The 14,283-nt window shown below is 33.4% G+C and overlaps 1 protein-coding gene across 4 annotated transcripts in view; it reads right to left on the minus strand.

The window, feature by feature from the left end:
• Positions 1 to 14,283, minus strand: part of mxt (Eukaryotic translation initiation factor mextil) — a 70,852-nt gene that overhangs the window by 33,330 nt on the left and 23,239 nt on the right. For all 4 annotated transcript variants that reach the window (XM_072526164.1, XM_072526165.1, XM_072526162.1 and 1 more), the window contains 3 exons: positions 10,163 to 10,223; positions 4,645 to 4,921; positions 4,333 to 4,516 (listed from right to left, as the gene is read on the minus strand). In XM_072526164.1, coding sequence (XP_072382265.1) covers positions 4,333 to 4,516; positions 4,645 to 4,921; positions 10,163 to 10,223 — 522 coding nt within the window. The remainder of the gene's footprint in view (positions 1 to 4,332; positions 4,517 to 4,644; positions 4,922 to 10,162; positions 10,224 to 14,283) is intronic.

The raw sequence follows: 14,283 nt of genomic DNA on the forward strand, positions 1-14,283 counted from the left end.
CCTTAAAAGGGCAACATTACAAGCACGAACGTTTTCGGAACAACTGTTCCATCATCATTCGGAACAGTTGTTCCGAAAACGTTCGTGCTTGTAATGTTGCCCTTTTAAGGGTTTTTATAAAATAAAATATACCCACATACAAAGACTAACCTCTTTTGTTATACGTGGTATACAGCCAGCTACAGGAATTATTTTCCTTGTGGATATTATCGTTGAAAGTGAGAAAGACCTGCAGACGATACCAAATACAATTTTTGATACTGGAGAATTGTTTAGTTCAACAATAAACATAAAGGAAACAAAAACCATGGTTATTAGTAAGAGGGGTAGTCATAACAAGGATTTAGTAAAAAATAAAGATATTGAACAAGTGGACAAAATGAAGTACTGAAAATAAATAAAACAAGTCTGGGTTACTGAATATCTAAATCCGAAAGCAGAACTTCAATCAAGAATAGAGCAATCAAGAGTAGCTTTTTTGAAGATGAGGAAATTTCTAAGTAATAAAAGTCTCAATCTGCAAATGATAAAATGAAATATGGTAAAATGTTATATCCGGTATATTCTTATTTATAATGCCGAAGCTTGGACTGTTGAACAAACAAACAGACAATTTTAAAAAAATCAGAAGATAGAGATGAATTTGCAATGGTTATGGCTAAGCTTCATAAGTGGAGTCGGCACTACTAGAAAAAGAAGACTAATTTTGATATTTTTTATGTCACGCGCTTGTAGTAGGCTCACTGAAAAGATGACGAAAAAACACAATCTAAAAAAAAAGAACCTTCTATGACCAATAGGAACCAAGATAGCACTTTTCTTAAAATCATATTCCCATTACATTAAGAGCTGAAAATTGAACAGATTATAAGTGAAGAACCCGATTTTATGATCCAATTTATAGATAACATATACAGAGATGGTGTAAAAAGTTATAAACCGGTAGAATGATCGCACTCGTAAAATACCGCCACGTTAACGTGAAGGGAAAAACTTTATGAGCTCCGTTTTTTAGAATGGAACTAATGGAACAAATTAAAACGCGATTGAAAATTTTGCAATATCTTGCTTTCTATGGTACGCAGTACATTCATTTTTTTTTAAACTGGGATAGCTCGTGAACATAATAAGAACTAAGCTACTTTCACCTCACGAAAAAGTCGGAAAATCCCGGAAAAATAAATAAAAAAATTTTTCCACAAAAAAGTTATTGAATTTTACTATTATTTCGTAAGAAACATATATTTAAATTTTAATAATTAATGTATAATATTTATATAAACATAATATAATGTAAAAAGTTTTTACACTCTCTGACTAAATGGTGGTTTTAAAATAAATTTTGAAACGAATCTTTTTGTCCGTTACAAGAATTAATAACTATTTATATCAATATATATATATATATATATATATATATATATATATATATATATATATATATATAATAAATATTATACAATATTTATATAAATAATATACATTAATCAATAAAATTTAAATATTTCTTTCGAAATAATTGTAAAATTCAACTTTTTATGGAAAAATTTAACTAATTGGTTTTTCCGGGATTTTCTGAGTCTTCCGGTAGGTAAAAATAGCACAGTTTTTATTATTTTATCGAGCTACCGCAATTTTAAAAACATCAAGCTTCGGCGTGCCATAGAAACCGAGATATTGCAAATTTTTTACTGGCGGTATTTTACGTGTACCATCAATTTAACGGGTTATACCTTTTTACTCTTTTTCGGTATGTGCCATCTACAAAATGCATCATAAAATCTAGATCTTCGTTTATAATCTGTTCAATTTTCAGCTCTTAATGTCATAAACAATGTAAATATAATTTTAAGAAAAACAAATTGCCATCTTGGTTACTATTGATCATAGAAGGTTCTTTTAAGATTGTGTTTTTTCACCATGTTTTCAGTAAGCCTACTTACAAGCGCGTGGCATAAAAAATTATTAAAGTTTTAAATTTATTAAAATTATTATAAATGTTTAGTAAAAGTCAGCCCTTTGCTAGAGTCACTGTTTGGACAAGTACAATTATTGTTTAAATATTCGCTCTTCGCGATAATCAAATTGAATAATTTACAAACTATCTGGTCGATGTAGCTGAGATTTAGAATACTTTAATAACTCATTAACTCCCATAATTTGCTCATAGTTATATTACATGTCATTATGCAAAAAACAAAGTTATTAACATTTATAAATTACTGCAAAAATAAGGGTTTTTTGCAATTATCTCGGTCAATTGCTTATGTATTTTTTAGTTTACAAACTCACAGAATAAAGAACTTTTAAGATGTACAACTTTTGTTTAAACTATATTCAATTTTTCTCTAAAATGTATAAAAAAACGTTTTATAGACAAAAAATTAATTTTTTCACTTTTTATAATTGTTTCAAAAAAAGCAAAAATCAGCTGTACGTCTTCAAGGATTTGTCATCAGCTATCCCTCATATACCTTTTAGAATCCTCAAAAACCTTTCTTTCTTTACTGGCCTATAAGTCTTTTGTACTAGATTACTCCCCACAGAAAATTTGTGCCTATTCCTGTATAAGACTGCTACATAAATGGTGAAGTGTAGAACTTGTTTGTAGAACACAAAATTATGACATGTTGACGCCTAGCCTGTACGTTACAATTTTTGTTGAAATGGGGATATTATAAAAAGGTACAAATTAAAATAGATATACGTAGAAAATGTTTCATTTTTTTAAATTGAATGCTGAAGTTCTACTTATCGTACTAATTATTTTGCCGGGAAGGTAAGGTTACCAGGAAGTTTTGGACGGGGAAAATCTAAACCAGGCCAGTGTTAAATGGATTGGTAGGTTGCTCTCGATAGTTTTATAGTAGATAAACGATGTTTGTGCTCTATGTACCTATCTGATAAACAAGATCCTATTTTAAACTAAGAGTAAAAGATACCAAATATATACATCAATGATGTACGTGGGACATGCTAAATAATTTATCTCAATAAATACATTGTGGGAAAGAAAATTATAAAGTTTCAAAAGATAAATGTTTTAAAAAATAGAAAAGGACACACAATTATGTTAACAAATGAAATTTTGGAGAATAAATAAAAGAAATTATTGTTTATCAGTGGCATCACGGCTCGATATAAGGCAAAGCCTGCTTCAGAACAATCCTCCATTCACCCCTATCTCAGACAACTCTTCTCTATGTTCTAACTCCAATAGATTTTAAATCGTCCTCTAGGTTAATACTTAAGTCTCGGACTTCCTCTGTCTCGTACTCCCATCGGCCCTCTTAGGTTAAAAACTTTTCTGATTGTTACACTTTCCTCTCGCCTGATTACATCCCTATCCATCTAAGACGTGCTATCATAATTAATTTTACAATGTCAGGTTCCCTGAAAATTCTATACATGCAACTCAACGTTGTAACGTCTGCGACACACACAGAGATTATTATACAGGACAAATCTAAAAGGATGCAGTATATATATATATATATATATATATATATATATATATATATATATATATATATATATATATATATATAAAATATATAGTATAGTATAAAATTAGTATTTCTTGGTTTTAGGTTCAATAAGTAATATTAAATTTGGAACTAGATTTTATTGTCCATTGAGATCAACGTTTCGGCAGGAAACCCTGGTCTTTGTCAAGATTCTAAAATGTGCAAGATTAGGAACAAAAAGATATTGTAAAATATATAAAACTTACCAAAACGTAAAACGGGACACTGACATTAAAGATTTGACAAGTAAAAACTGATATCTGATATCTCTGTGATTTGTCTTTTTTCTAAAAATATCAACTATTCTAGCTCTTACTTTAGTTTCTTAATCTAGATTAGGTTTAACTAGCTTAGCCTAGCTAACCAGATAATACGTCAAAGTCTTAGCCTGGTGTGATTTTGCAAACATGGACGAAAATAGAGTTGACAGAGCAGTGATTTTCATTTGAAAGACTCTCAACACCAAACCAAATTGTACTAGAGGCGGATTAAAGACTATTGGAATCAGCTACTTCATTTTCAATGATAATAAGTGGGTAACCGAATTTAACCACGGTACTATGAGCACAAATGATGAACCGTGGTACTACCTTGATTTTTAATCTGTTTGTTTCTCTTTTTTCATAAACCAATGCACATTGAACACTAGTAGTCTTTATAATTAATCAGCAAATGCAACTAACTAATAAAACCAACCACCATACGGTTTTTCTAGGAGTTTTTCACCACAAACATATGGAATGGCCAAAGCAAACGTTGTTTTAGAAAGCACAAACTATGTTAAACGGAATAAAATAAATCTTACCTGCTTCGTCCACCTCTCCATTAGGAACTACTTCAGGAGATGGTAGAGACTCCGGCGGTGAAAGAGGAGTGGAAGGGAACTCTTCGGATATAATTGGTTGTGGCAAACTATCGAAACTGTAGAATTGAGCTACGTCTTGAATGGGTTCGCCGGAAAAATATTCGTCTAGAACCAATTTGCTGGTCTAAAAATAATAATTACACTTAACCCAACCGATAAGGGAAAAGAAAGTAAAACCAAAAAACCGAAGTATACAAATGAATTATGAAATATAATAAGTACCGTATAAACACCACATTTCTTAGTACTCACCCTCACTGCATCCAAATTATTTCCGGTAATTTTAATGCTGCACCCGTTAGCGTTGACAGTATAAATATATTCGCCAATGTTGGCGTCGTTTACACTCAAACTGTGTATCAAAGTACGAGGAGCTCGAGCGGAACACGGTATAGCGCTGTCGTCGGAAGCTGAAGAGTTTATGCTTGAGCTGGAACCAGTCAGAGGACCTCCACTCACGGAAATCGAAGAATCTCTTACCGGAGAAGCGTTTCTTCTGATGGTGTCCTCAATTAACTGCTTGGCGTGGCTACAAACGATATTAAATAGTTATATTCGACAGAGATAATCGAAAATATCGCAAACAACCAATAGAAAGAAAAGGAGTCTTAAAGAGAATATTTGATCAGAGTCAAAACGAAGAACTGTTAATGGAAGAATATAATCAATAATTGGCCACTGAAAAGTTACAAGAACTGTAAAATGATGGGCATTGGATTCTACTGTATACACTGTGTTTTGACTCAGAAGACAAATATATAATAAGAAGCTCCTTGTTCATTGCAAAATGGATGGACGTGACAATTTTTTCAGAAATCTCATATATTTTAGAAACATCGTTTAGAGGTACGCGTATTTGACTAGTGCAGGTTTTCTCTTTTATGTCAGCAAGTAATAAACTTTTAATATCTAGTTATAGTTTATTCGTCTTCCGGGTTTGGACCGTGTCATTTGTGAGTGACCCAAAAGTGGGTTCATCTCGACGTTTCGCTACAATTGTATGTAGCTTCTTCAGGAGAACAAAAAAAGAAAAAGAAAAGAAAAGACAGGAAGATGGGTAGTTAGCAACGGTAACTCAGTTACTCAACGCAACCAGAGGCGAATACTAACTACCAAGATGGGCGTTTGGTCACAGTAACTCAACTACTTAACGCAGCCAGAGGTGAAAACCAAATGCCAGGACGTCCAACAGCTCAGAACACAAACGCGTCGAGAGGCGGGGAGTGAATCCGACGATTACTCCGCTACCGCTCTATTTATAGTCGCGGTGACCTGTCGTGTCGGGACGTATCGGCACACTCCGTGGCGCGAACGTCAAGAAGCGCGCGCTGGCCAATCATGTGGCTGCATCGTGGTAGCGGGACCGGACGGCGGCTCTAGACTGAGATTCCAGATGGGAGACAAGTAGTATCCTTCCTCTCGATTGATATTATGTGGATTTTTTCGGATCTCTAGAGATTCGCGGATTTTCCTGGAATAAAAGAAGGGGCTCTTGGAAATAATATGGGTTTTTTCGAACAATATGGAATGACCGGTTTCTTGGCAGTGTTCTGCAACTGCAGAATGGGAGAAAAGACCTGATCGAATGCATCTTTGATGCTCTTGAATCCGAGTTTTGACGGAACGACCAGTTTCGCCAATATACACTTGTCCACATGAACAAGGAATAGAATAGACATCACAGGAAGATAGGGGCGGTAATGGGTCCTTAGGAGAGGGTAGATATTGTGAGATTTTCTTGGGTGGTCGAAAAGTAGTCCTGATACCTTCTTTGCGAAGAATTTTGCCAATCCTATCAGTGACACTTCGAATATACGGAAGAAAAGCCACAGTATTACCCGAAGATTCTGAATTTATCGTCCTAGGGTGTAAAGGTGGATGTAGATGTCGGTGTGTAATATTTTGAATTGTGGACTTGGAGTAACCGTTGGCGACAAGGGTTTTTTGCAGATGGCCAAGTTCTTCTCTAAGGTTGTCAGGTTCAGAAATCGAAATGGCCCGATGGATGAGAGAGTTGATCACAGAATTCTTTTGGACAGGATGGTGGTGTGATGAAGCATGTAGGTAACGATTCGTGTGAGTCTTTTTTTTATAAACAGAGTGACCCAATCGGCCATTGGGCTTGGAGGTGACTAACACATCGAGAAAGGGAAGGGACCGATTATTTTCTACTTCAATTGTGAATTTTATACTCGGATGTTGTGAGTTAAGATGATCTAGGAAGGGAGAAAGGGTATGTTGACCATGGGGCCAGATGATAAATGTATCATCAACGTAGCGGAACCAGACTTTTGGTTTTAAGGGGTAAGATTCTAGGGCTAAAGACTCAAAGGCTTCCATGAAAATGTCAGCAATGACAGGGGAAAGGGGAGAACCCATTGGTGTTCCAGATATTTGTTTGTAGAAATTGCCTCTAAAAGAAAAATATGTTGAAAGGAGGCATTTTTCCGCAAGATCTGTCAAAACCAAAGACTTGTTATCATTGGTCAAGTGATCTCGCAGAACAACTAGAGAGTCATGTATGGGGATATTGGTAAATAGGGATGATACATCGAAACTGACGAGAATGTCTTGGGGATCGACCGTGAGGGAGGAGATTAAGGTGATGAAATGTGTGGAATTTCGGACATAAGAAGAGGTACGACCAGTATAGGTCTTAAACTGATTCGACAAGTACTTTGCGAGTTGGTAGGTAGGAGAGTTGATCGTAGTCACAATGGGACGAAGAGGTACGTTGTCTTTATGGATTTTGGGACCGTAAATGGTCTTCCCAAAATTCGGAGATAAATATCCTCCGAATAAACTATAATTCTGACTCTGGCCGTGGAAGCCTACGATTTCATTTTAATATCTATTTTGAAATTGACTAAAACTTAAATTAAAATACCCAAAAACGTATTTAAATGATTTGATTGGTTGCTTTTTCATTTATCAATTTCAGAAGATATCATCGTACAGTAGAGTATCGACCATTATAAGTCTATTTCGTTATTTTTGTAGCTTCTTCGTCTATACCATCCTTCCATCTAAGTTTTGACCCACCTCTCCTTCTACTTCCCCTAGAGTATGACATAAGGATTCGTCTAGGGTGTTGTTCCGATATGATCTTGCTAGATGTCTTCTTCCTTAGTTTTTCTATTTTTATGAGAGACCACTTTTTACCACCAAATATCTGTTTGTATCTGTGGCATATCTCATAGTTGTACCTCCTCCTTCAAATATCGTTTCGCAGATGGCACCGCTTATTTCTCTCAGGGTCAGCCGTTCAAATATGAGCAGGTTTTCACCTACCTTGTAGATAATCCAGATTTCCGATCCTTATGTCAGGACTGGTAGTATAATCGTTTTGTATATTGTTATTTTTATTTTCTGGTTTATGTTTCTACTTTTTATGTGTTTACTCAACCTAAAATAGCACTTGTTTGCGAGAATTCTCCTTCGTTTGATTCTTCCCATTATGTGTTTTATGAAGAATTATAAAAGATAAGTTATTAATAATATCAACACCGAGAACAATTTTTACAATAGTTTTTTTTTATTTCCCTTTTTCTTGATTTATTAATATTTTCAAGTTTGTTTTGCCTTCTTTCTAAATTTTGGACTTTTTCCTTTTTCTTTTTTCACGTGTGAATGATAGAATATATTTTTTATTATTGCTCTATTGGTTTATCTTTGATTAATACTGTAAAATATAAGGTGGCTTAGGCAATGCCTTATTGCATTATGTTCAATTATAGATAAATATCCTCCGAGGGCACTTAAAAATATTATGCTTATGTTTGGTCCTTTTTCTTTTATGGAAGCATAGCTTTCTTATCGTGGCCAACGGACAGAGCGGTGGATCGCAAAGAGGTGTCAAAAAAAAAATAAAAACAAAAGAAACGCGATGAAACGACAGATCGTGCGACCACACACTACGTGGAGTAGTTAACTCATAGTACAAGATACCACTGCAGGAGCACTACGTTCATAACGTAGGTATCACATTTTTTCTCGGACAATCTTATATCACCATATTAAAAAAATTATTTGATATAATTAATTAATTTGGGATTAATGGAATGGGATCGAATCGAATCTAATGGGATCGAATGGAACCAAATGCAACCGAATGGAAACGAATGGAATCCGAATCGAACTGAATCTAATAATCGAATTAAATAAAATTAAAAACCCTGGCCTTAAAAAAATAAAAAAAAAGAAAGCTATGATTTATCTCTTGGTTCACTCCCCGGAGTACTACATCGTTTTTTTTTCAATTTATTGCTCTTCTGACTTCTTTATTTTCTTTTTGTATTTTTGTTAGAAATCTCAAAAGAATTATAAATTTATTTTGAGTATTTTCATGTTTTTTGTCATTGATAATTGTGTACACAATGTTAATGTGTTTTAGTTTTTCAAGGTTTTTATGTGTACGATAGGTATAAGAGCCACTTTTTAAAACTTTTCGTAAGACTATTAAGTACATACACGATTATTTAAAATATGTGAAAAAGTCAGTGATTGGAGTCAAATTGGATTAAAAAATTACAGAATTGTATAGATCAAAGGGATGTTTTTATCGGTTTCATAGATTATCAGACGATATTCGATAACGTAAATCTCGAACTAATAATAAGATATCTTCAAAAGTTGGGATTGGATGCTAAGGATAAAGAAGTTGAACTTTTTCACATTTGAAGCTAATGATGAACCTTTTTTTTGGAACATGTAAACAATGGAAAATAAGGTCTTTAATTAGACGACTTTTACTATTGCACCAAATTACAGCACATTTAAAATATTAAAATTTCTTAGTAAGTTGATTTTTTTTTATTGGTATTATGTACTATTTCATTAGAAAACGACAGAAAAACCGAACTTTTGTATATACCACAATGTAAACTGCAGCAAAGTAGGACTCGACGGCAGATGTAACACTTTGGCAATGTGGAGCGGGTACGATTATGGGTTAGCCCAATAGTAATGGCAATAAAGTATACGACATTAACGACATTACAATATGCCGAAGACACAGCGATACTGGTATATACCTTCGACGATCGAACAAATTCAAAGATATATGTCACTCGAGTAGAAATCAAAGTCAAAATAGTTTAAATACTTGGGTTGTCTGCTAAACGAGAGTGTGACCTCGAGACTGAAATAAAGAGTAGAGTAGAACAAGCCAGGAATGCTTTCTTGAAACTTCCTAAGTTTCTGACTGGAAACGATGCAAGATGCTCAAGTATTACATTTGACCTGCTCTGCTGTACAAAATGGAAGCATATATTGCTTTGCTGTATATGCAATATTATAATGTAATGCTATATAAGTAATACCAGAGCTTGCGTCGGAGAGAAGTTTTGGAATGTATATAAAGTAAAAAGACTGCATACTTAGTACACATATTACGAGGAGAATACCTTTCAGCAATTAATACTAGGGAGAAGGATAGGTTAAGAAAAGTCTGATCAATGAGTTGTTATCGCTGCATAATTTCAATAATAGACGACAATTCATAGTTATGAAATGCTTCGTAATTTGATAAAATAAAACAACTGCAGCAACATGACTGCTTTAACATATCACCTGATAGGACAATACTGTATTATAGTTATTTTATAATAAGAATTCGAGAAGTTTTAGTTATATTTGCAGACAGTTTTTACATTAAAAAAATTACAAAGAAACAGAAAAAATATATGGCTCTATTTTATTTAAAGAAAAAGCCTATTCAAAACATATCACAATATTTTAAATTTATAAAATGGTTCTTACGGTAACTTACTTAATGCTTTCCTCGTTGGCTCCTGTGATTTGAACCAATCTTTCTTTGGCTCCGGGATTAACTACAAAATCAGATAATAATTGATATAAAAAATGGCAAATCAGATTAGAGAATGCGTTTAGTGTGAAACATTTTTGCTATCTAATGCGATTTTGTGAATATTAATATTTATTAAAAGTAAGGGGGCAAATGTTGTAAATACAACTAAAAATTGTTTAAATATTTTCTGTTTAATTCTTCTTCGTCAAATATAATTCCGTTTTCTTCCTGTCATTGTATGGAATTGATTTTTCCCATCTATTTATCCAGATAATTATTTAAGACTAAATTAAACAACATATATAACTACCAAGACCTTTTCACTTCTAATGAAGTGGTTGCAGCCCTCTTGGGTTTTTTATTCATTTATTGCGGGGTATTGCTGGTCAGGTAGCCAACCAGGCGAATGAATTGTATTCACTTCACTGTGAATGATCTATCGGATCGATGATTCAAACTCTAACCAGAAAATAAAAAGGCTACAGTAGTAATTAAAATCTAAATCAATCTGCTATACTATGCGCTCATATATGGGATATACCTATAGATGAGGATGGAAATCCCTTTCACACTGTAACTTTACTCTTGAAGATCTCAGTCAGATAAGAGAAGGAACAAAGCAAGATTTTACTATTCCATATATTAGCGGAAACGTTTCGTTTTGTACTTACAAAACAGCATCAATCCAAATCTGCAAGAGTAATACTCTTTAAATTAAAAAAGAAGGCCAACAAGTGACCTTTCATGTTGATTGAAAGGAGAATAATAATGTAAAATGTGACTTACATGAGCAGTAATACAATATCGATGGTAATTACAGCTACAAGTGATACAAAGAATTGGTCAAAATTGTTAAAAATTCACATCGTGTATTTCACATATTGGTAAGATTACAATCACTTTCTTAATCCATGAAAAATCAAATTTAAACAAGTATATTTTTTTATAATTATATATGTTACGGTCAATAATATTAATTAGATAATAAAGACAGTGGCCAGAAGCAAACGGCCAATGTTGATAAATAAATAAAATTATCCATGATGTATTATTTTTTATTTAAAACAACTTTTGAAGACTAATCATTTTATTTTGACAAAATAGTGAACCATGGCATTTTGAATTACAAATTTTATTTTAATAATTGATGGATTCGACCGTTACTTGATGGAAATTCATTTTATGTAACAATAAAACAACAAAGTTTTGAAAACAAAGTTTTCAGTGTTTTACTGTTACACAAATTTTATTGTTTGCACGACATGCTCACTGATTATTTTTACTTGCATTGATAATGCTTGTAACCTTGACTGCCTAATATGCTATTTTCCGCTGCAGTTTGTCTTTGGCTTCGAAACCAAACCTTTTCTTGGGTTACTACTCTTTTTTGCACACAAAGTCGTAGGTAAACCATTGTTTCCTTAGTTACATTACAATAAAGTTTATTTATTTCGCAAACCATACGATTGCGTCTGCCATACCCAATTGCTAAGAGCGCATTATGAATTATATCAAATAATTCATCAGTTGTAGCATAATATAATTCTTTAGAATGAGCCTTTTCGTCAACTGGCATAATCAGTCGCTCTTTACGACTTATTGTAATTACATCATATTTGCAAACCATTCTATAATGCTTTGTTGTTTTTTTAGCACCCGGTGTTCTTAAAACTTTGATTTGCCGAAGAAACACTTGAAGAGCTACAGACATTGGTGAATAAGATAGCAGACTGCAGCGAAGAATATGGACTATCTTTGAACATAAAGAAAACTAAATTTATGGTAATATCGAAATCAACCCAAAATGTCCAAAATTTATATTTACACAATGAAATTATCGATCGAGTTAGCAAATACAAATATTTAGGCACTTTTATAAATGAAGACAACGATAGCTCAGCAGAAATCAAAATAAGAATAGAAAAAGCCAGATCCATATTCACTAAAATGAAGAGTGTTCTGAGGAAGAGATTTGAGCCTTGAAATGAAACTTCGCCTGATGAGATGTTACGTACTTTCTGTGCTGTTCTACGAAATGGAGTCATGAACGTTGAAAAAGATTGATACCAAAAAATTAGAGGCATTTGAACTGTGGATGTATCGCAGAATCCTGAGAATATCATGGACCGAGGGAGTCACAAATGTCGAGGTCTTGAGAAGAATGAATAAAGAAAAGGAAGTCATATTTACGATCAAAAAACGAAAACTGCAATACCTGGGACACATTACAAGAGGCGAAAGATATGAACTGCTTCGAATAATTATGCAAGGGAAAATAGCAGGAAAAAGGTCCATAGGAAGAAGACGAAACTCCTGGCTAAAGAATCTACGGGAATGGTATAGCTGTAGAAACAACGAATTGTTTCGGTCAGCAGTTTCGAAAATACGTATAGCCCTGATGATCGCCAACCTTCGGAACGAAGATGGCACTTGAAGAAGTTCTTAAAACATTTTTCGCTTCTTTAATTTAACTTATTCGGCTATTATATTCATCACAGTTTAAAAATGATTCATTGTCTTCACGTTTGGATCTGAATATTGAGTTAATTATTAAAATGAGTGCGCTCATCGTTGATATCCATGATAACACTTTTTATATAAATTTACTACGACTAATTTCAGCATGAGAACAGAAATGAAGTAAACAATACACATGTAACCTAGCTTTTAGTCCAAATTTCAACATTGACCGATTAACAACGGGGAACGTTGATATTGGCCGGACAATGATAGAAATATTATAGAATAGAAAAAGAATTTAAAATTATAATCAATGTTCAGTTTCTATGGACAATAACGTTAATATCCAGCCATTGTCGACAATGAATAATTCAACAGGCCATTGTCGATATTGACCGGTTAACATATAACAATGAGGGTAACATATATATAATATATTATAAATATGCCGAACGTAAAATAAATTGCACACCACAAATATCTTTGAACTTAATTATCTATGAGGATAGGTACGTAGTACCTAATGAAGTTGTGATTTGCTGGCTTAAAAATATTTAGCGATAATTTTGTGACAAAGTTTACAGTTTTTATAAAATGGCTGAATATGGAATACGATTTGCTGAGTAAGTAAATATTTGTTATATGTATATATTGGATAAATTATTATTCTGTAACTAGCATTAGACCATTTGATTTTAGTTTACAAAATATTGTACGACAGGAATATATCATACCATTTATTTTTAGGGGCTTTTCGTTGGATGAAGCGCTTAGTATGTTAGAAGATGATGAACAGGCGAAGACTCTGGTGACGAAGAACTAATCTTGATGGATAATATACATGGGTCCCAATTACCAAAATAATGATGGTCGCGCATTATTATCCGATTTTTAAAATATTATTTCATTAGCAGAACTGGGAGAAAAAAAAACAGTCAAAGGGTCCAAGAAACAAAATCTACCACTGGGTAAAAGAAGACATTCAGATGGAAGACCAATGTAGAATTGAAAATGAACTTCCTGAACAACGGGATTCTAAGAGTCCCCTTGAATGGTTTTCCCCCTTTTTTTATGAAGAAATTATACAGCTGATAACGTCAGAAACGAATCAATATGCTTCACAGAAGAATCGCCAACAGGAAGTTCGAGAATATGAAGTCAAGGTTTTTCTGGGAACTCTCATATTGAGTGGTTATGTTAACATTTTGGCAACGTGACAGATATATGCTAACAATTAACTTGTGAAAGAAGCTCTTACGAGAGATAAATTTGGATTTATCATGTCAAATGCTATTGCTTCTGTAGATGAAGCAATGGTTCCTTACTTCGGAAGATATTAATGCAAACAATCTATACATGGTAAACCGATCAGATACGGTTACAAATTATGGGTTGGTACATCACGCCTTGGCTATATTTACTGGTTTGAACCATACCAAGGATCATCAACTAATATTAGTAAAATTTATACGGATCATGGAGTCGGAGCAAGCGTTGTATTGGAATATTCTGATGTGCTAAGGAAAAATGGCCAAATGAAAAGTCCCATTTAGTGTTTGATTACTCTTTTACCTCTATTCCCCATTATGGAAAAACTAACGAAAAAAAAAAAGATTTTTCTT

This window comes from Diabrotica undecimpunctata, chromosome 3 (genome assembly GCF_040954645.1).
Source record: "Diabrotica undecimpunctata isolate CICGRU chromosome 3, icDiaUnde3, whole genome shotgun sequence".
Taxonomy (NCBI): Eukaryota; Metazoa; Arthropoda; class Insecta; order Coleoptera; family Chrysomelidae; genus Diabrotica; species Diabrotica undecimpunctata.